At 41.9% G+C, this 22,858-nt stretch overlaps 2 protein-coding genes across 7 annotated transcripts in view; both read right to left on the reverse strand.

Moving 5' to 3' along the window:
• Nucleotides 1-47: 47 nt before the first annotated feature.
• On the reverse strand, nucleotides 48-16,846 carry wdr47a (WD repeat domain 47a). Of its 2 annotated transcripts, none has more exons than XM_031281130.2 (17): nucleotides 16,616-16,846; nucleotides 14,642-14,811; nucleotides 14,129-14,212; nucleotides 13,894-13,978; nucleotides 12,135-12,266; nucleotides 11,740-11,916; nucleotides 10,779-11,287; nucleotides 9,497-9,614; nucleotides 6,995-7,176; nucleotides 5,905-6,144; nucleotides 5,737-5,800; nucleotides 5,242-5,399; nucleotides 4,691-4,860; nucleotides 4,412-4,582; nucleotides 3,231-3,362; nucleotides 2,796-3,014; nucleotides 48-1,610 (listed from the first exon to the last, which is right to left on the reverse strand). In XM_031281130.2, the coding sequence occupies exons 2-17, from the start codon at nucleotides 14,797-14,799 to the stop codon at nucleotides 1,468-1,470; spliced, it is 2,742 nt and encodes a 913-aa protein (XP_031136990.1). In that variant the 5' UTR covers nucleotides 14,800-14,811; nucleotides 16,616-16,846; the 3' UTR covers nucleotides 48-1,467. The 2 variants fall into 2 exon arrangements, with proteins under 2 accessions (XP_031136990.1, XP_031136989.1); XM_031281129.2 differs by having other exon boundaries at nucleotides 3,222-3,362.
• Nucleotides 16,847-18,507: 1,661 nt separating this feature from the next.
• camsap2b (calmodulin regulated spectrin-associated protein family, member 2b) overlaps nucleotides 18,508-22,858 on the reverse strand; it is a 42,683-nt gene continuing 38,332 nt past the window's right edge. For 2 of the 5 annotated variants that reach the window (XM_036004944.1, XM_031281081.2), the window contains 5 exons: nucleotides 22,685-22,784; nucleotides 21,607-21,666; nucleotides 20,785-20,900; nucleotides 20,561-20,679; nucleotides 18,508-20,472 (listed from right to left, as the gene is read on the reverse strand). In XM_036004944.1, coding sequence (XP_035860837.1) covers nucleotides 20,173-20,472; nucleotides 20,561-20,679; nucleotides 20,785-20,900; nucleotides 21,607-21,666; nucleotides 22,685-22,784 — 695 coding nt within the window. In that variant the 3' untranslated portion in view covers nucleotides 18,508-20,172. The other 3 variants (XM_036004945.1, XM_036004946.1, XM_036004947.1) reach the window with 3 other exon arrangements.

The raw sequence follows: 22,858 nt of genomic DNA on the forward strand, positions 1-22,858 counted from the left end.
ATGTTCAATGTGATCTGTTCATTTCAACTAAACACAAAAGATCCAGCTTGTGTAAAAGACACTTTATTTAACGTACCAGCAGTCAGACTTGAGTTAGCTTGAATTAATTTAAGTCACTTTTAAAAACAAGAATTAAAAAGGCTTAATACAAGAGCCACTAGCATTTCAAAAACATAACTGTACATACATAAACACAACTGAAATAAATACATCTATGTACGTATTAGTTTGGCCTTATTAGTTAGAACAATATACTGTGTACTATACATTAACATAAAATATGCATCTTTGTAAGTAAATCAATTTTAGGAGACAATGTTAAAAGAAAAAAGTGCACATGTAAAATACATGAAAAAAAATACAATGCATATGCCCCAAATACTGGTTCTAAATAAATATCAAAACACCCGTGCATCCATTCAGATTTCATTGTGCATATGGTTAGACCCCTTCTATGGACAAAGCCTGCCACCTACTGTTGTTGTATTGTTACAGTAGACAAACCAAAGCTTTTGATCAAAGACAACTCCTAAACAGAATGCTAGGGCGCTCAACCACAAATTACACTTTGTATTTCCCTTTGATGCTGACATTATAACAATCTTTCATTGCAAGCAAGACACTAACAGTTTCAGCGCAAAGAAACACCGATTTCAAATTTAAAACAAATGCACTCGCTAATTTACACATTTGGAGTCGTAGCAATGCAATGGATACAGTAACATTAGACGTCGGCACATCCCACAGGGAAGCAACAGCTGACTGATCAACAGATAGTATGACCTCCACAGATTCAGCCTCTTGATAGGAAAAGCTCACTACTGACACGCTAATCAAATTACATTTCACACCATAAATTCAACTCTTGTGTCACCACACAATAGCAGCATAACACCAGCTGTAAGAAAATGATGTGCAAAAGAAGAAGGAATGTAGGACTTCTCTCAAGACGACTTAACAAAATTTGATCTTGGAAAAAAAATGACCATATTATCTTTTTACATTTTTGCTATGGAAACTGAGAACTCAAGGAAGGCACCATCATGAACAAAGCACTCTGTCCTGTCTAACCTCAACAGCTCCTCAGGGAAAAGGACATGCAGCAGCTGACTGGCGTGTAAGGAGTGAAGATAGAGTGATGGTGAGAATAATGAATGATCCTGCTGTTGAACCCTTCAAGATGATGACAGTCGGTGTGACGGATGCAATGTGAGCAATGTAAAGAAAAAAGGAGAGCATGCAACGTGTGCTTTTGATGTGTCACAGGGTTGTATCCATTTTGGTTTCCTACAGATGAGTGAAAGGCTCATTCAACAGTGAATGTGGTAATGTGTGTTAAGTGTGTTGAAAGGGAGCGTGACAGCGTTGGTAGTGCAGAAGGAGCAGTGTTGTTTTAGGGGGAATGTGTGTCTTTTAGATTATAACTGGTTGTGTGTGTGTGTGTGTGTGTGTGTGTGTGTGTGTGTTTTATGGGTTGTGTGTCCAGAGTGTGACAGTGCGGTCAGCAGAGGATGAGAGGAAGGACAGGTCTTGTGTGTGCCATCGACACTGAATCACCTTGTCGCCGTGCTCTCCCACCACGGTCTGAGGCAGCGGTTTGGTCAGGTCACCTAGCAACACACACAGGAAACGGAGCGCAGACAGGCGGCGTTAAAATCATGACATTCTTCATCACATTCTTTTGAAAAAATGTTTTCCTGTAACTTGGTCCTGGGATCCATGATCATTCCTGGGCTTACGTAAAGACCACTTACTGTAATATATATTCGAAGAAAACACACAAGTGAGGTTACAGCTAGGGCTGGGCGATATGGAGAAAATCAAATATCATGATATTTTTGACCAAATACCTCGATATCGATACCGCAACGATATTGTAGTGTTGACTATTGGTGCTTTCACAAAATATTTACACAATGAGAGTTTTGATAAATAATCATCAGTAATGTGGATATAATGACTAAGTGGATAAAGGCAAATAATAGAACAGTTACAACAGTCTGGTAAGTTCAGAAAAGTACATCACTTTAAAACCAGGAAAAGACAACACTTATGCCATATTACGATATCCAAAATCTAAGACGAAATCTAGTCTCATATCACGATATCGATAGAATATCGATATATCGCCCAGCTCTAGTTACAGGTGAAATGGAAAAGGGAAATATTAGAACCCTGTACAAGGCATATAAGTGGTTTGAGGAGACCCAGTTTTCTATTACTTTCTTTTCCTTTTTATAGACATTACAAGCTGTGGGAAACATACTGCAAGTAGAGTCTCCCTTCCTCATAAAATATACAGAATATGTACTGAGAACAGGTGTTTCTAAAAAAATATATATACGTAGGTATCCAACTCAGAATCTGTGATCTCTATACAATTTTTCTACACACTCTTCCTGGAGTCTTGTCATCATCGTGATGTTGCCAAGGCAACCAGTGAAGATTCCAGGGCACTGGTCCCAGTCAAGAAATAGTTTGGCACATAACATTCGAAATCCCAAAGATATTCAGTTTACAATGATATAAAACAGAGAACTGTTCATACAATTCTTTTAATTCCCTTAAGTTTACTACAGAGCCAGAGAGATGCACCCTGCATTGCCCTCATATGGATATTTAACAACAAGTTTCATGAAGTACATAGCTGCAAACACACAGGCACGACCCATTTAGGTTTTTATGGTCATAGTAAAACAGGATAGCCCACACGAAGAAGCTAATGGCGGGTAAAAGCATTAAACTATTTATCATAAATATGTCATTAATATGTGAGCAGACGAGACATACTATACCTTGGAGGTTGGAGACAATGACTTTTGTGTCGTAGGAACCAGTGAGCAGGTAGTGTGCTCCGGGGGAGAACCGGACCGATCGCACATCACTGGAGTGTGGCCGGTACACCTGGACGATTCGTCCTCCTCTGATGTCATACAGCATGCATGCGCTGTCTTCCTGTCCTGTTGCTAGGAGACGGCCACTAGGATCGACTGCTACTGAGGCAACAGGACTGCCTGTGGAGAAGAAGAAAAAAAGAGGGGTGCAGCTGTAAAAAAACAGTAAAAATCTTCCGTGCTGACTGAGAGAATCAGGATTTTCCTATAGAGAACATCAGCACCTATTATGGAATATTGTAAGTGTTACATTCTGGTGTCATACGTTGCTCAAACATTCCAAGGGTTTGCTAGCGATATTTGATGTAAGAATGGAGGTGAACACACAGGTGATACCTGAGCCGTGGAAGGCAGTTCCCACTACTCGGACACAGCTGGGCACCCTGAGGTCCCAGAAACGCACCGTCTTGTCTTGAGAGCCAGAGGCAATCATCCAGCCTCCCCACGTATACAGAGACAGAATGTGACCTAAACAGCAACACAGAAATGACACGTCACACACTGGTCAGTGGCAATACTAATATAACTGCCACTGTTCTACATACCGACTTCTGTAATTATTATGAAACATATCTGTATATCTGTGTCTATGTGTCCCAACTGGCAGCGACAGATGGCCGCCCACCAACAGCCTGGTTCTGTCCAAGGTTTCTGTCTGTTTAAAGGAAGTTTTTCCTCGCCACTGTTGCACCAAATGCTTGCTCTTGGGGGGAATTGTTGGGTCTTTGTAAATTATAGTGGTCTAGACCCACTCTATCTGTAAAGTGTCCTGAGATAACTTCTGCTATGATTTGACACTATGGGCCCTATCTTGCACCAGGCGCAGTGCAGCGCAAAGCCCGATGCAAGTGTCTTTGCTAGTTTAAGACCGACGCAGTTGTCAATTTCCCGTCCAGCACCCGCGTCGTTTAAAGAGCAAATACACCTCCGCTCTGGTCTTACAGGGAGGTGTGTTCAGGTGCATTCTTACATTCTTTTAACAGCGCATTAGTAAAATGCACCTAGGCTTATGCACAGCACGCGCAGACTATGCTTGTTACACACACACACACACACACACACACACACACACACACACAGGGAAGTGCAGCAGCACACAAACATGCAAAAGATTACAAATAAAAATATTACGGTGCAAATTCGCCATCATAATAGCAATGCACCAAGGTACAAATGCGCCTGGCTTTTAAAGGGAATGGGAGATGGCACTCTGATTGGTTTATTGCACGTTACGCCCAAAACACACCTATGAATTAATGAAGACACTAAGTACAACCCTTTTGAACCATGCGTCCGGCGCACGGACCCTTTCCCCCCCCCCCCCGACGTCAAACTAGCAAAAGTGGATTTGGACACGCCCTAAACGCACCTGCGCCATGCGCTTCACGTCGTGCGCTTAGATTGTTAAAATAGGGCCCTATAAATAAAACTGAATTTAATCCAATCTTTCTCTCTTGGACTCCACTCCATGTGAGTTTTTCATTAGGACAGGCGAATGGATGAGACAGTCAGTGTACCTGTGTGCCCACTGAGGGCGTGCAGGCCCTGTCCTCGCTGACAGTCCGTGGTGTAGATGTTACAGTCTCCAGCTCCGGCACTGATCAAAATGGCTCCTCCACTTTCTGGACCCTCCATGAAGGCCAGGTCTCTGATGGTGCCGTCATGCATGCTGAACTCCAGGTCTGGGCCTAGGGCACAGAGAGACACAAACATAAAATGAGAATGCTTGTGAGATGCGAGATAATAACAGGCCCGTGCCCTGACTTCACATCAATGCAGTATCCAACTGTGTGTACCTGTGGCGTTGCATGTCTCTGCACTGAAAGGTAGGACTTTGACATATTTGTCATTGGAGCCTGTAGCCAGCAGCTGCCCACAGTGGCTCCAGGCCACACAGTAGATGGACCCTTTGTGGTGTTTGTTCCTCTTGAAGCGGACGACCGGCTGCTTTATTGGACTTGAACCACTGAGGAGAGGAAGAGTGAAGAATAGGGGGGGGAAAGAGGAAGGAGAGGAACGACAAATGGAAGAACAGAAGTGAGTACACTGGTAGACATTCAAACTATATATGGGGATGTTTTTCTGGAATGAAAAAAAAAAAATTGTTACTTTTTTCTGAAAGTGGTCAATTTGTTTGTTTTTTTTAAGTTTCAACTTTTAAACCAACATGGATGAGAAGTCCTTAAAGTGCCCCAAAATATCAGAATATGAACTTTCCATGACCAACTCAAATGGCATGCATCGTACCATCAATCATATCAATAATTCTGTTAAAGAGGGGGCTACTCTTTATAAGAAGAAAAAAAATGGTTAGACGATTGTTTTTGGATTGTCCACGTTACTGTACCTTGTGTCTAATGTTTCTGGATAAGCACAGACACGTAGAGTTTTAGAGTTGGATCCCACAGCGTAGAGCGATCCAGACGGGTGAAAGGCGACAGCTCGAATGGCCTGAGTATCTTCCAGAGAATGCACTGGCACAAACAGGCTTTTAGGCTTGTCGCCCTGCAAACAAACCACACATATAAAAACACATGAACACACAGATTACGTGTAATTAGCACTATAATCTTGGATTGGTCCACAGTGTCATGATGCCAGCATGACATTGTGATATAATTATGCTATAATCTGCTTAGTCAAATGCCAAATTAGCATTACCCCTGTACAAAAATGAGAGGGAATGTGCGCAACTTTAAAATCAGATGAGAGCCAGAGAACAATTGTTCTGTGACAGGTTGATTTTTCAGCGCAACGAGACAATTACATGCTTGGTGAGGGATACGTTATTTACAGCAGGTGTGACAGAAATTATTGGAGTGTTACTTGTGTGCATACCTACCTCTTTACTTCGGGATAAGGAGCCTGGAGTGTCACCTTGTGGACTTCCTTTCTGTTTCTGCTCACTGCCAAAAAAACAACAACAACAACAACATAAATACAGTCATCATCAAATTCAACCCCGTAACAACCTCCGGTATAGAAACAAAAGACATAGCACCCACAGTACCTCTGGGAGATGACAGGGGACTCATTGGGAGGTGGGACCGGGCGGCCCCCCACGCTGCGTTGTGGGGTGCTGCTGAGCACCCCTCCCTCTCGGGTCTGCCCCGGGGTCACAGATGGAGGGTTGTTATTGTCCTCAGAGGCGGGGGTGTTCCCGTTGCCATTACACTGCTGGGCCAGAGACTTCACTTCCTCCCCTAAATCCTCCATCCCCACATTAAGCTCCTCCAGCTTCTGGATGGACCTGAGTAGCACACACACACACACACACACACACACACACACAAACTGTCTCTACAAATCTTTCTTTCTTTTAGCCTGTGCCTTTCTTCCTCTCTCGTTTCATAAGAGCTTTCTTGTACTTACCATTTGGAAAAGGAGAAAGACACAAACACATTTAACTTTAGCCTACGGGCTCTCTGTACGCTGACTGAGTTGACTCAGTTAAATCTAGGTAAAATTATAAAGTGCAGAGGACAAAGGAAAATGGAGGTAATGATGTCGTTATGCACAGCTACCCTGGTGAATAATGCAGAGGAGACAGGGAGAGGCTGGGGAAAGGGAGGACTGGAGGAACTCTCGGGGGACAAATCAAAGGGCCTTTGTCCTGCTGACAGAGCAAAAATGAGCAAATTTCCAAATTCATTTTTTGTCATAGACTTAAAATTAAATGTACTCTTGTTGTGGTTTGGGAGCATTTGCATACATGTTTAAGTTGGGTGCTATTTTTGAGTGGAGTCTGGGTCTAATATTGTGGATAATTAATACACGTGAGGCGATGGTCCCATGTAACGTGATGTAGCTAATCACCACAGATGGTGCAGTGTGGAGTGGAGGTGGCTTTCTTTTGGGGGTGGGGGAGGTGTGTGTCATACTATGAAAAGCCACATGGGGCTTTAACACGTCTACTTCTCCTTGTCTGACAGCTGCTCCTCTATTGTGTGAAGATATTAAAACCCATACAGAACCAGAACTACCCTGACACGGCCGACTGCTTTCAGAGCGTTTGCCGTATGACTTGACAGGTGTGTTACAATATGTGCACTACCTGTCTGACAGGGGAACACTTCAGGGATCTCTTGTCGTGTCTGTACCTGTTGAGGAACTTCTCTGTGAGGCTGTGCTGCATGTCACTAGGCGGGGGTTCCTGCTGCACCCCTCCCTCCAGCAGCATCTGCTGGTACAGCTGCCTCTGCTGCTGCTTCTGCTCCAGGTGCTGCTGCACGCGAAGACGTTGCCGATAGTACTCCTCATACTTCTCTGTGGAGTCACGAAGCTGAGGAGTGAACATGATGGCGTTAAAAAAAAAAAAAAAGTCCTCCGTCACTCAGAAGGACCTTATCAGACTCCCTCTGCTGACTGGCTTTCGCTTCATGTTCCACGAGCTCGGTCTAAACTTGTAAAAAGAGCTTTCATAATTAGTGCAACCCGATTTCTGGAACAAATTATAGTGCTTACTTGTGCCTTCTGCACAATTTAGGAATCTGGTTTTAAACCTCCAAACTTCTACTTGTAATTGCTTTACATCGTTGTACTTTCTTTTGCATCCCGATTATCCTAATTTATTTATCACATTATTTTTCCACTTCAGAAAGTTTCAGTCTCTTTTTTTTTATGATGGTGTTGCTTCTTTTCTGTGTGGTTGTTTTGTTTTTGTAATTGACTCGATGTCATTGTAAATGAGGGCCGCCTCTCAATGATCTCTTGAGTATAAATAAAGGTTGAATGAATGAATGAATGGTTGTTGTTATTACAGCAATTTATGAATGTAATCTCCTGTTGGGTGATTAATTTTAGAAAGAAGAAGATTAAGTCACTCTGGATAAGAAAAACAAAACCTAAATGACATAAATGGAACATACAAACATAGATCTGTACGAATGAAAAAGGACACATGGAGACAAAGTATAATGATATTCACACACAGCGAAGCATGTTAACATCTGAGGAAAGTCTGCCAACTCTTATAACACTGCTCAAAGGCAGCATTGTGATCAGAGTTCAGGTATTAGGGGAGGAAGGAGGGTACGACTGAGAGATGAGGACAGCTCACTTCCCCTCTCTGTCCTCTGCTTCCTGTCCTGACAATCTGATGGGAAAGCCTCTACTGTTTGGAGAGGGGCGAGACACTGGCACTGGGCCCGTGCTTGAAAAGGAGGGGGGGGGGGAGGGCTCTATGTGTCTCTAGGGTGACGGGGAAGGCAGTACAAAGCACTACCTTCACACTGAGCCACACAAAGGGACCAGAATAGAAAGCATGAGACAGACAGAAAAGGATACTGTGTTAACACTGTTTACAGGCAACATGAGGGCAGTAAAGACTCATTTTTTTGTGGTTGAGCTCCTGAGTTGTTGAGCCACGTGTCCCTACTGACCTAGAACCAAATCCACCTGGGCTTCTTCTCCCAGTTTCTGCCCTGCTTTGTTTTTTTGTTACTGGCTGGATACTTGAAAAAACTAGAGCTGCATTATGTCTCAGAATAATCACAACGTAATGTTAAAAAAAAAAAAAGGAGAGTCTTTCTTCTAAGAATTCTAAGCGGGTTTATGGACTTTTATTTTTTTTTTTTATCTTTTGAAAGTGTAATATCTAAGAATATGTGTATCATGTCTGCGTGTTCAGATTTAAGTTGGGACTCAGAGAAGAAGTACACATTTTGATTAATCAGTGGGCCTGTGTGTCTGGACACAGATATGCAAAAAGCCCATTCCCTACATGTACTAAGGCTTAACGTGCACATGAAGTGCTGGGACATGATGAAAACATAGCAACGCTACACCACCAACAAACCAAAACAAGGGCAACTTCCTTTAGTCATAGTCTGTCATCCAGGCAGAGGACAACAGCGCTGGAATGGACTGAGCCTCTCACTGTAAGCAGCTATGTCAGCATTGACAGGGACGAGGCTCCAATGCAGACTTGCAGGAGGAAGATGACTCAGACACACCACACTGACAAAGATTCATCAGAACCGGCCTATATATAGACCGTGGTGTAGGCAACACCCATCAAGGAAAGAAAACAATTGTTTCCCAAAATGGGATATTCTGTTGTCACCATTAGATTCTTTCACAATACATTGGTGCCAATTCGATTTGTACTGCGATTTTGATTTACTGCGATTCTAGAAGTATTGAGTACTGTGATTTTTTTCTCTCCTTCTTAACAAAAACAAAAGTTGAAAAACGGTTTTCTAAGAAGAATGCACATCACGTGTCAGTCAGTCTGACATTTATTTCATTTGTAAAGAAGCAGATAACATGGATTTTCTGTGTTTTCTGTTTTCGGTCTGTTTTGCTGGAAACCCATATGATGTAGTCGCTGTCAGCGGTACCGTATAAACAGAAAATATTTAGGTGAATCATTGGTAAAAAAAAGAAATAAAAAATATCAATTCTAGGAAAAAGAAACAATTTAAAAAATCGTCCCCAAAAAAAAATTAAAAAATAAATAAAATCACGATACATACATGAATCGATTTTTTCCCGCACCCATAAAAACAATGCAGCGACATAATAAAATAAAGCCCTTGTTCAGTAATATGTGACATACAACAGGTCTAACGAGTTAAAAAGCAAAGGTCGTTGAGGTTTACCTCGTTCCTGTCGTCCGTGCCAGCTGATGGCGCGTCCTCGCCCGGAGCGGAGGCAGGACGCAGACTCTGAGCTCCGCCTGAACTCATCATCTTATCCACGGGTGTGTCTGTCCTTGATCTTAACAGAGAAAACACACCAGAGCAACAGATTATCCAAGACATCTGACAACAGCCTGCATAAAACCAGAGACTGGCAAAAAAAACGGGTCTGGGGCTGCAACTAACGATTATTTTCATTGTCGTTTAATCTGCCAATTATTTTCTCAAATGTCAGAAAATTGTAAAAAAAAAAAAAAAAATGCCGATCATCATTTCCCAAAGCCCAAGGTGGCGTACCAAAATGTCTTGTTTTGTCCACAACTTAAAAGATATTCAGTTGCCCTGAGGGGAACGCAATTAATTGGGAGACAGTTTGGGACATTTTCCAATGTTCCAAAAACCCAAATCACCGGTATATCCACTTCAACATATGCCATTGGACATATTGGACTCCTCAGAAGAGATACGTCTCTAAAGTCATTCCCACTCCCTATTGTACTTTCTGTCAACCTGAACAAACTGGAACTTTCCTGCATATGGTCTGGGAGTGTGAACAGGTGCGTGAGTTTTGGAATAAAACAACATCAATAATATCTGATGTGATAGGATGTGGAATTCCTACCGACCAGATTGTTTTGTTACTTAATGACGACTCTAAATTACACCTGCTTGGGAGACAGAGGAAGATTTGGCTAGCCGGCTCAACTGCAACCAAGAAAATGATAGCTCAGCGCTGGCTCCCCCCTCACTTGCTTTGTATAAAACAGTGGTTGGCGTATTTTATAGACATAGTTATGCTTGAGCTCTCTACAGCAAGGATTAACAAAGCCAGATCATCGACTATCAGCCTATGAAAAAGCGCAGACTTAATGACCTCAGCCCCACAAGAACTAGAGGAGAGTGATTAGGCAAGGTGTGATTTCTGTTTGTTTGTTTGTTTTGTTTTCCTTGAGACCGCAGAGGGTGGGGGGTGGGTGAGGGTCTTTGTTCTGTGCGCCATCTGACGTTATCTGACACATATTGTGGAGATTGTTTTGTATGTCTGAAGGTGCTATAAAAAGAAACTATAAAATATTCACATTTAAGAAGCTGCAATCAGAGAATTGTTACTCCTTTTTCATAAAAAATTACTTAAACCGATCAATCGATTATCAAAATAGTTGGCGTTTAATTTAATAGTTGACAACTAATCATTAATCGCTTCATCTTTCCAGCTCTAACCAGGTCCACTCCAAGCCCTTACGTTTCAGGGGATTCCTCAAAGATGCTGTGGCAGTCAGAGCTCTCCATCATGAGACTCCTGGTCAGGCTCTGGCCTCCTGCTCCAGGGTAGTGGAAGTTGGCAAACGAGTGGGACATGGGAGAGATCCCTTTGCCCGGCACTATCTCCCCGCCACTCGCTCTCTTATCCTGGCCAGACAGCCCGTAAGACAACCCGTCCAGCGCTGGGTTCAAGGAGCGTGACATGTAGGTATCGGCGGACTGGGGGCGGCGCAGCGGGGACGAGGGGTACGGAGACAGTTTGCTGATGAGCGGGGTGAGGAGGTCGTAGCCCGCCTTTGTGGGCTTGACCAAGCGGTCCACGTGGATGTTGAGTTGCTTCTGTTCGAAGGCGCAGGAGAAGACGGTGTGGGAGAGGTTCTGCATCCAGGAGAGCAGAGACAGGTCCAGGTCATCACAGCCGTTACCGCACAGCATGTCCACACCCAGCAGGACCTCGCTCTCTGTGATCTCCTCACCCGTCGCCCTGCTCTGCACGCAAACAAATCCAACAAATATTAGTTTCAATCATCGGCAAAGACTAGGGCTGCCCAATTTGGGGCCTGTGGGCCAAGTTAGGCCCGTCCTCCCTTTGTTTTGGCCCACCATAACATTCAACATGCTCATGCTTACTCTCCTCTTATTTTATGGATCATCTCTGCAAACTAATAAAATTACTGTAAGGCAGATTAAAGAGCAGTGTTATTTTATTTTATTTTTATGTAATTTTATTTTAGATTTAGAATGTTAATTTTTGATGAAAAAAATAATACATTTTATTGTAATGTTTTTTCACATAACATCAACATTTATTTTTGGCCTGTGGCCTTCCATCCAGATACATTTTTGGCCCTTTATATGAAAGAATTTGGGCACCTTTGCATTAGACCATGTGTAAACTGGTTTAGGCCACAGTATTTATTTTTGCTTTTAGTAGTTCAAACCTGGCAGAACTCCACACAGCACTCATAGAGGACTCCCTTGAGGAGCAGCTGGAATAGTCGATCCCCACTGGCCTTGAATCCAGCCTCACTCAGCTTTCTGTCTGCAGGGATGAACTCTGCCACCATGGTGCAGGCGTCCTCAAAACACTGCACCCTGGCCGTGCTCGGGTTCCAATCCTGCAGGAACACGGAACATGGAAGTAAAGATTTCAACAAAACACAGTATTGTTTTATAAGTGGAATCAATTAAACTGGCAGAAAAGTGCACAAGAGAGTAAAAAAGATGCTATCAGTTTCAGCAAATTGCAAAAAACAACAAACTTTAAGTTTATAAAGTAAAGTTTATTTTTCACAAATGAAATATTTCTGTTTCGATCCACTTTCATAGATCTTGCCTTGAACTCTGCATGGTTTGTGAGGCGAGGCAGTGTGAGGAGCAGACACAGTTTGCTGTAGTCATCTTTAGATGGACAGAACTCTTCCAGGGCATGGAGGCACTTCACTGCTTCCTGCATGGTGAACTCCAACTACAAAACATAAATACATATTTCAGATTGCCGCAGATGGCCGAGTAGAAGTTTCTCTCTGAGCAGCAGAGATAGAAAAACATGGTACTTTTAGAGAGAGCTTTGTCTCCAGCAGCACACCGGAGGCACAGATGGCTTTTAAATGTCAGTGAGACTGAGAAAACAAACCAAAAACACCAGCTTCCAGGATAACATGCACAAGAAATCAGAAAATGATACAGAAAAAGAGGACAGCGATTTAGTCCTATTCCTAAAATGTTGTCCTGCACCACCCTGAAAAGTCATTGCCAACACACAATCGACGCCATATCACAAAAACCAATACCCATCAGCACAGCAGCACACTATGTCCACAGATGTCCACAGAAGTCTGACCTAATCCAGTTAAGGACACGGTAGCTCTGGCGCAGTGGCACAAACTGCAACTCTGCCGTGTGACAGTCGGCCCACAGCTAGAGCGTGAATAGGAAAGACAGAATGAGTTTTGAATGGCTCTGCATGTGACAGATTTATTGATTTATTTGATAACTGAATTAGGATTTACAAACGCTTGGATCCGACTCAGAGTTGTCTAGCCTCTGCAAGGGTTTATGACAAAATGGCCACCAGCATCAATGTCAATATTTCGTTATGCATTTGTTGTGGTGACATTTCTGCAAATCATAAAGAACTGATACAAAAAAATAATGTTCTCTAGAGCTGTTGGCAATTCTGCAGATGTATTTCATTCTTCAGTTCGTTTTTAAGCCCTCTGGTAGCACATCCTCATGGCAACATTTACATGAATGTGTTATTCAGCGACACGATTTTGGACTGACACGTCATTATTGAGCTACAACTCAAGAAAGCTAACACTCTGATTGTGAGAAGATGCAACTTGCTTATTCCCATAAATAAACTGCTTACTGTGGCATAGAATCACCTTACTTTTGGATTTCTCTTTAGATCAATTTGGATTTCTGTTCATATTCATACTCGCCTTGCAATATGAGTACATTCTGTTGTTAAGAAAACACTTATTATTATTGCTTATTGAGGCATCCATTATTTCCCTTGTGTTAAATGCAACCTATGGCTCAGACAAAAAGGAAGGGGGGCAGCAGATGAACGGCACTTTCTTTCCCTTTCAACCATTTCATTAGTGGGTGGGACGTCACAGGTGAACAGATATATTATTTAAAACGGCTTATTCTAACATGGAGAGTTGATCGCGTAGTATCAGAGGTGCAAATAAACAGCTTAACCCGGATAAGTCCTTCACCGCACTGAGGCCAACAGCCACGTCACTCCTTGCATACAAATGCAGCCACTGTTGAGCACAAACACACGCATGCACACACGCACACATACACATACACAACCTGCCTATAAACACAAAGATTGTGAGGTTTGTTCACATGACTTGCAGAGTTGCAGTTTTAAAACTACATGTATTGAACAACACTGTTTGCTTCTCTTCTTGTCTTTGTTTACTGCCAAGACAACCAGTGACAGTCAGTGGGAAGACAAAGCTGCGCTATTACAAAGTCTATTCAACGGGAAAAGAATTCAAGGCTGTGTTGTCACTTGGGAGGCTTAAAAAAACATTAGAAAATACTAATAAATAGTACATTCATTAGTGACTTACATGCTGTGGCTCATCTTCTGCAGACATGGCGTTATTCACACACAGAGCCTCCAGAAACTTCTGCTTGAGGATGATGTAACGAAACCTGCGGCCATGACAGTTAGATTAGAAATCGTGACACAAAAAAAGCAATTTAAGTGGTGGTCAAACTTGCAACAAACTGCAGGCTACCTCCGCATCAACAAAGGATACATGAACCTGAACGTACGGACAGTGACTCACACAGTGAACCCACCTTGTTCGGTCAAACTTATCCATGCACTCCAAAGGCTGGATGAACTGCAAGACCTCATCCCACTGGCCATCCAGCACCAGTTGTCTGAAACAAATCATTTTTAACACACAGGTAACACATGAAATTATGTCCTCATTTTTAAATGTCCCACAAATGTGTAAACATGGCCATAAAACTGAACTCTCTACTTGCTTGGTATTTTCTTAATAAAAAGGTGTACCATGACAAGGCATATTAAGAGACACTAGGTGAAATACCAAAATGTATTTAACACTCTAACACGCTGAGTAGAATTGCAGACAACACACTTTTGGCTGACTTTCAAGGAAGCACTCACATCTACAGCAGTAGTACAGTGTTACATTATCCCTAATGTAGAGGACACTATCAGAAATGTATGACTGTAACAGTGCCTGTTGTTCCTGTTTCATAGTAGGCAGCTTTTTGGAGCTGCAACGTGAGACGGCCGTATCCAGACAGCACGGTGTGGTTGTTGCTGTTGAGTTCATCTACCTGAGGAAGAGCATGTCATCTGAGTAGAGCCCATTGATGACGCCGCTCTCCTTCTCCAGAGCCAGCATGCTGATGTGCAACTTCCTGGAGTTGAGAAAGTCCAGGACCACCTTGATGATCTCCACCTCCTTCACATTTATGGTTTCCTCCGCTGTCATGGTGACGACGGGCTGCAAACAAGGTCAAAGACGCAAAATACTAATTTAATTAAATTACACACACACACACACACACACACAAAGTAAAAACTAACAAAATCAGTTTTTAAGTGTTTGTTTTATGTGCTTAAAACAAAGAGGATATAATAATTATTACTCGATTGCTATGAAATGTTGTACAGATATTTGTGTTCCCCAGTGGAACAACCCTACCAGACTTTGGTCTGCTTGAGTTTATGACCAAATACCTACAACACTCCCATCTGCCCCAGCTGTAGACTACTTTGTGTTTAATGCTAATCAGCAAATGTTAACGTGCTAACACGCTAAGCTAAGATGGTGAACAGCATGTTAGCATTGTTGTTGAGAGTATTCTTTTTCTTCGTTTGTGAGACTGAAGACAAAGTCCTTTTTAATTGCTCCTTATATGATTTAAGTGCTACACTGTCTAAATGTTTGGTCCCAAGTAATGCATACAAGTGGGACACAGTGTATTGCATTGAAAATCAGTTTGATTCCTCATAATGATTTTGCAAACACTTGCATCTAGACATACATCAATTTCAGAAAATATCCTTATTGATATCCTGATAATGATTTCAGCCATATTGCCCAGCCCTAGTGGCAAGTTTCTCTTGGAGAAATCCAGTGACTGTAAAAAGGAGAAATCATATAAAATGCAGACGGTGGTTAGACTGGAACGCTCCTAAATATGCATGTGTGGAACTGTATGCATCTAAAATGAGTAGTGCCTCATTTTGTACCATGAACAACAAAAGGCATTATAACCCCAAATGTACAGATTTTCATCCTAATCCATAGCCTGATCAAATTTCATCTAACATACATGAAACTCGCAATGTATAAACCCAAAATGCAGTCACAAATCTCACATTACTTCTCCTACTCTGAAGAGTTTAACTTTTGCAGATCAAAAGTGTATTACCTCACAGCAGTGCAGTCTGTTGGGATTTGAAACAAACTATTGTTCGCATGCTAACTTTTATCTTTAGGCTACACCCTAGTCAAGTAAATTGGTGGTGTATTAGATGATGGACTGAGCCACTGCTTATGATAAATGTTAATGCTTGTAAGCATTTGATTTAACCACTATCCATCTTCATACAACTACTTATGTTATTATAATAAAGGCCAAGCTGTTCCCTATCAGACGATCATGACATAGTGACGGCAGTGTTTGGACTATGTCACACCTTAATCACATTAAACCTAAAAGTCTGATAAACAGATGTAAGAGAGCAAGACAACAGAGGTTGTTGAATCAGGACAGTAACTGCTGCTCCTCCACATGTTGTGCTTACAGAGGAGACACTCATCTCTTCTATTATTGTCATGACAGTAGCCTCTAATGCATTTATGGTTATCTATCTATCAAAGATGTCACACCAGATACAAAACTAGCAAGAAAGCATTTTTGCCTAGCTTAACGTTACAAGTCAAAGACACAAGCACTGCAGTCCTGCTAAGCTAGCATGGGAGATGGTTAGCTATTAACACTACTGGCACTAAGCCTCAAGTCAAACAGTGGTCTATAAGAAGCTTATGCTACTTGTTAGCTTTAAATAGCTTCTGAATGTAACGACCGGATTACAGCAAAACTAACAAATAGCTAGTTACTGTTGGAGCTCATACAAAGCGGGCTAATTTAACCGGCGGTTGGAGGGGGAGAGTGACTAGCTAGCCAGGCCGAGGGGAGAGAGGCATCATCCGTTAGTTAGCTGAACGGGCGGGGTGCGCACTGACAGCTTTCACAAGAACAACACAAATCCGCCTACGCGCTGCGTTTAATGCTCACCTGTTTCTAAAAATGCATGGGATGAAAAAAACTGTGCCCCGGTTGTTTCCGCGCTGTTGACAGACGCTGTCACGACGAGTACCGTTCGGTATTGTTAGTGGTGTTGTCTTGCCTGGCTGTCCCTCCTCCTTGTATGGCTGTGTCCCCTCCCTGCTGGATGTTCCTCTGCCTCTACGCTGCGGTCCGCTGCTGCTGCCCAGCCCTGCCTGCTGCTACCCGCCTGCTCTGCAAGAGCACCGCCTCCATCCATCCCTCCCTCCCATAGACTGTATGCTCCCTCCACACACACTCAGCAGCAGCAATAATAATGCAACATGATAGAAAATAAATAAATATTGTGACAGGAGATAGAAAATGAAAAATTTCAAACTTGTATTGTATTAAGTGTCACGACACAGTGGCGTGCACAGAGATTAAAATGGGGCCTTTTTAATCTTATGTGCAAAATTGGCTTTACTTTCCTCACAATGTTTGGCTTGTGTAGGCTTCAGTGGTGGTTTGTAACTGCACATTTTGAAGTACTCGAACTTTACTTGTATTTCCATTGTCTGTTATTCTATAAATTTTGGAAGCCAATATTGTACTTCTTACTCCACTACACAGCATACAAGATACTTTGCAGAGTCAGATTATTAAAACAAAATATAAATGAACTAATATAAATAATGAGATATTATTAAGCTACCTGGCAGTAGCCTATATAAAGTATCTAAAATTAGTGCCTACTAGCTGTAACATTAGTGATATTTACACATAATGTATCATCACTAATAATAATCCAGGGTTATAGATATGATTCTGACATGAGCGGCTCAAGTATACATTCTACATATGTATACTTTCACTTTTGGTACTTTAGTTATATTTTCATTATACTTATGTGCTTTTACTTAGGCAACATTTGGAATGTAGTAGGCTATTTTAACTTGTACTTCCAAAACGTTGGGCATTTGTGTAAGCTGTTAGTGCTTTATATGCCTGCAGTGTCCTGTCTCTATTAGCACTGACCCTTCAGAGGCCCCTCAGTGCAAACCTCTATCCTGTCACAGCCAAAGACCAGGCCGGTGCTCACTTTCTTTCTAACCCCTGCCCCTATTAGTGTTTGTGGTCTAATGCATAATGTAATACATTATTTCCACAGCCCATGCAAAACTAAATATCACATCTGTTAAACATTTATATGTATACATGTTATAAAGGAATGTAAAGTGATATATCTAAGAACATCATATTTGTCCATTACAGTAATTTAGGCAACTCATAGGTGCTTAAAGAAAACATCAATTTGAAAAATAGCAAGCAGCAGAACAATTAGAGACAGAACAATAGTTTTTGAGAGTGATAACAAATTTGATCAGAATTTATAAGGCGATATCCATTTTTTTTTAACATAAACATTTGATAAGGATCCCTTTAATTTATCATTAGAGAAATGTCACTAGCAAATGTGTGTGGACACTTTATAGTTGAAAAATAAACCCTGACATATGAGCATATGGTGGATAAAGTGCAGACTTTCTGAATAACTTATGTTTTATTTAACAGCCCATTCAGTGTCTGCACCAGTAAAGCTTCATTAGTCTTAGTACACATCACACTACTACAGACAATGACTAGGATGATGATTATTAAGACAAAAGTATGTCTGGTGTTGCAGAGTGTCTAGACTTTTTGTGAATTGTCCGAGTCCCTCTGATAGTCTGTGTTTGTGCAGCCTACACAGCACAATAATGATGATGACGACGATACAAGCAGGTATTGCATATGTCTATGATGATTACATGTTTTTAACTTAGCTCCTGTGGTAGTAGAGTGATATTATGTCAGTTTAAATGAGGTGAATATTACATTTAAATCAATCAAGACAGGGATGTGAAATGAGACACCATGCATACTGTTGATAGCTGGCATTTTAATAAAGCTCAAGTAATAGAAAAACAACCAAAACCAATGAACAGTTGAGCATATTTAGTAAACTGCAAACAAATATGGATTCAGAGTTGGAAAAAAAAACTATGATTTTCTCAGTATACTTAAGGATTTTCATACAATACCACAATAAAGCCTCATCAATTAAGACTTTATATACCTTGCCTTTGCTTTCAACATACTTGCTTCAACAACTGTACTGTGCATCATTAGTACACACCTCCAACAGGTCAATGTCATTACAAAAAATACTTCTTTATGCCAAAATATATCTGTACAGTGCCAACACAAACTGAGGAAGGAACATGATAACAAAAAATGTAACAGTAATGTGAAAGTAAAGTAAAAAGCATGACAGTCCTGAAGCGGACACAACTCAACGACCCAGAGTGGACTGGGTCTTGAAGCGCTATCATAGGTGAATTCATGTATTTACAATTGTGGACTACTTTGAGGGTAATCAAGATCTAAAAGGTAAGACAATATCCACATGAAAGTGGCATTTTGAGTATTTGTTAGTTCCAACTGCAACATGAACAATGGTGATTAAATTACTCTTAAATTGCACAGACTGATGACACAGGGTGGGACATCCGTCTATTCTACTACTGATGACCGTCTTCCCAGTGATACTGTTGAGTGATCACACTTTTTTTGCATTTGTAGCACAATTAAAGGCCCCAAACGACAACATACCAATACACGCACATGATAAATTATAAAAGCTACCACAAGCGGACTCGTTCATTTCCAATGGATCTGCCATCCTATACAAACTAATTTAACTTATTTATGTACAGTATATTATGTTTCTCTGAATAAAATCTAAGATCAAAATGTCTTCAAAGCATTATCAAAATGAAATAAATTAAGAGTCTATTGCAGGTGCTTTCCAGAATTGTTTTTCATGGTAGTCTGTATGCTCAATACTCTCATCATTTCACACTTTGCAATTGCAATCACCAACTGAGGAATTTGTACTCGTCTTGGCACTTCACTATACACACACATACACAAATTTGAACTTTTTATATGTTTTTCAGTCACATGTTAAAAAACATACCTGTATAGCAGCAAAACTCATCAAGAATGCTGCCTCTACCTGATCACAGATCAGACAGGCCACCCTTATATCAACCTGGGCTTGAAGGGGGGGTTGGGGGGTCTGATCCCAGACCTGTGAGTACACAAGCTCTCCTGTATCACAACAGACTTTTTACAACAAGCGCTGACAAAATCACACTAACACTCACAGCGCATCCATATGACACAAAACAAGCATAAGGCCACACATGATTAACTTATAGAAACCAAACATTCAGTGCTTCAGTGGTTCAACTAGGTAAGGCATTGGTCCGCCTATTGTTTTCCTCTCTTTTTTTTTTGGCACATGAGAACATTGATACACATGCTGACATACAGTACACACTCGTGCCCCATTTAAGTAGTCCAGATTGTAACAACTCTGTAACAACATCAACGTCTGTGAGGCCCACTTGTGTTCTACATTCCAGTTGTGATTTGTTACAGTGGGATCGTGCGTCCTTTTAATGAAAAAGTAAAATCCGCAACTTCTTCTGTGTTCATTCCAGAGAAGCGTGTCCAAATCTTCCCCCGGCCATCTGGTGCTACTTAGTGTGCAGTTTTTTGGGCGTCCCCTGCTTCTTGGTTTGCCACAGATGGCTGGCGATGGTGATGGCGTCCACACTGGCGGACATGGTTTTGGCTGGGATCTGGCTGAACTGCTTCCTGTCCGAGTTGTACTTGTACAGGCCCTCGATCATCTTGGTTGTGATGCTCCTCGGCCCGATGCCGGCCAGTTTGGTGATCTCCTCCGTCTCGGGGCAGTAGGCGTACACAGACCTGAACTGGCATCCGGCGTCACGGAACAACACAAGGAAGTTATTGGCTTCGGATTTCTCCATTTCCTGCAGAAAAAAAAAACAGAGAAAAATCATTGTTTAGTGCAGAATATTTAATGCAGAAAGACACAGACACATCATTGCAAAAACATACATCAAGTATCTTGTTCTTCTGCCCCTCGTTGACTTTGCCAGCCAGGCAGCAGTGAGCCAGGGCGTTCTGGATGATGTGCTTGTTGGACTTGGCACTGGGCTCCTTGTAAAGTTTGGGTCCTGTGGGAAGAAAGCACAGGCATGAGATTGCAAGAAATAAAATGTCTTGTCATGTGCAGTAGCTGTGTAAATGTTGACCAACTGTATAAACAGTATGTACTCTACCTGTGTACTCATTGTTGGAGGGAGTGGATGAGGTGGTGGAGTCATTTTCCCAATCCTTCTCTCCGTTACGACTACCAGTCGAAGGACAAGAAGAGAAACCTTCTGCAGAGTCTGGCCTAGAGACGGCCACATACAAACCAACAAATGACACGCACGGACACAACAGAAACCCACAACAAACACGTAATAGTTGTTGATACACAAAAGCATGTATGAACGTACGCCGACAGATTGCACAAACAGACATGCACACATACATTTTAAACACACACACACACACACACACACACACACACACACAGAAAGATGTGGTAAAACAAGGTCAGACACTGTGACACAATTCTCCAAACCCTGCCTGTTGTCTTGCATTACATCATACTGTACAGACTCCGACGAAGCTGTGCAGCGAGGGACAGAAAGGCATGTTCAGCCAAGCAAAGCAAAGTCTCAGTGCTGTCTTTATGGCTACTGAAAGGGATGAGCTTGAGTACTTGTGGAGGAAACAGCAAACACAGTGGTCAAGCGAGAGCAGCCAGCACGGAGAAGAGAGCAAACAACAGCCTGATAGCAATACTGCAGAAGGCAGAGAGAGAGGGTAAAGAGCAGGAGAGCTGAAGCGGAAACATCTGAGGTCCCGTGCACCGTAATGCAGTAAAATAATATGTTAGATTATTGCACTGTTGACACATCTGTCTACTTTTATGCGAGTCTGTGTTGAAAGAATGTCTAATGAAATGCAGGCTAAAGCTACATGGAGCTATTTCTACATGGAGCCACATCCAGTACACGTCATCTGTCGTCACTTTTCTGAGCATTACTGACCTTCCCTTTCTGTCTTTGGGAGAGCTTAGATAGAACGGGATATGGGACACTTTATTGCCTCTGAGGGACGCATGCAAAATAGAAAGAGAAATGAGAGAGGGATACAAGAGATTCAAGAGAGTGTAAGCCTCATAAAAGTCAAGACTTAGGAATAAGAAAAAAATAAGCTCAACATCAAAACACGCCATGAAATTAAAACCACAGCAGAGTATACGACACCTGGGTGTGACACACATTTAAAAAGGGGTGGGTGTTGGTAATATATGGATGAATGGTCAACAAGTCATTCTGAAATATGTTTTACAGTTTTAATAAACAGACATTATAAACAAGTGGGATATTGTGACATTTATACTTAAAGAATAAAATACGATTGTAAGGAGTTTGAAGAAAAGGTGCATGGATCTGAGATGCACGTAAAGAGTGAAGTCAGCACGTAGAACTATAAGTTGTCAGCCAACTTCAAATTTGCTGTAACTTAACCTAATCATTGAGCCTCCTTTAAAACAATGTTATACAAACTGCCAGCTCTAACTGTGTCATCCAATCTCGGTACTACGTTTTTAACATTACTACTTTACAATTTTAACCTGTCAATAGTGTAATTCTTTGCCTTTTAATGCTAGCAGTGTATTATTGACAAAGACAGGTGCAGGTAGAGTATTTGTTCCTCTTGTGCTTCTTACATCTTGGATTTGTAAATTAAAGGTGCGCTATGAGTTCCTGCATGGTCACTTCTGTTGATGTTCCAAGTAAATTTCAAACAAAACAGAGCAAGCTCGTCCCTCCCCCCATGTTTCCGTAACTGTCATGACTAACTGACTAACTGTCACTAACTCCCACCCCTCCCCCAACCATCTTGTCAGTGATTGGCTGGAGTGGTTTGTTGTATTTTGGTGCACAGGCTGTGCCCCTAGTGTTTGTTTGATGTTTACATTTAGCAGGCAGCTAGCGGCTCAAGGAGAGATGCCTACTACAAAAATGAAATTGCGCTGAAACCATGCAGGAACTCATAGTGCACCTTTAAGGGGAAGATAAGAGTCTAAAATCCACGCTCCAGGCAGAGAGTGGGTCTTACCTGTTGTTCTTCCTGTTATTTGGCTGATCTCTGTCGTTGTCAGCCAGATTGAGAGACGCCAAAGAAACACTTGATACTGAGAAGCCTCGAGGACGCACCCCTGCAACACGAGGACAGGTCAGGCACGGATCAGGTGCTGCCATGCACCGATAAGTGAGTTTGTGCATATCATTT

The sequence above is a fragment of the Sander lucioperca genome, chromosome 9, assembly GCF_008315115.2.
Source record: "Sander lucioperca isolate FBNREF2018 chromosome 9, SLUC_FBN_1.2, whole genome shotgun sequence".
In the NCBI taxonomy this organism is placed as follows: Eukaryota; Metazoa; Chordata; class Actinopteri; order Perciformes; family Percidae; genus Sander; species Sander lucioperca.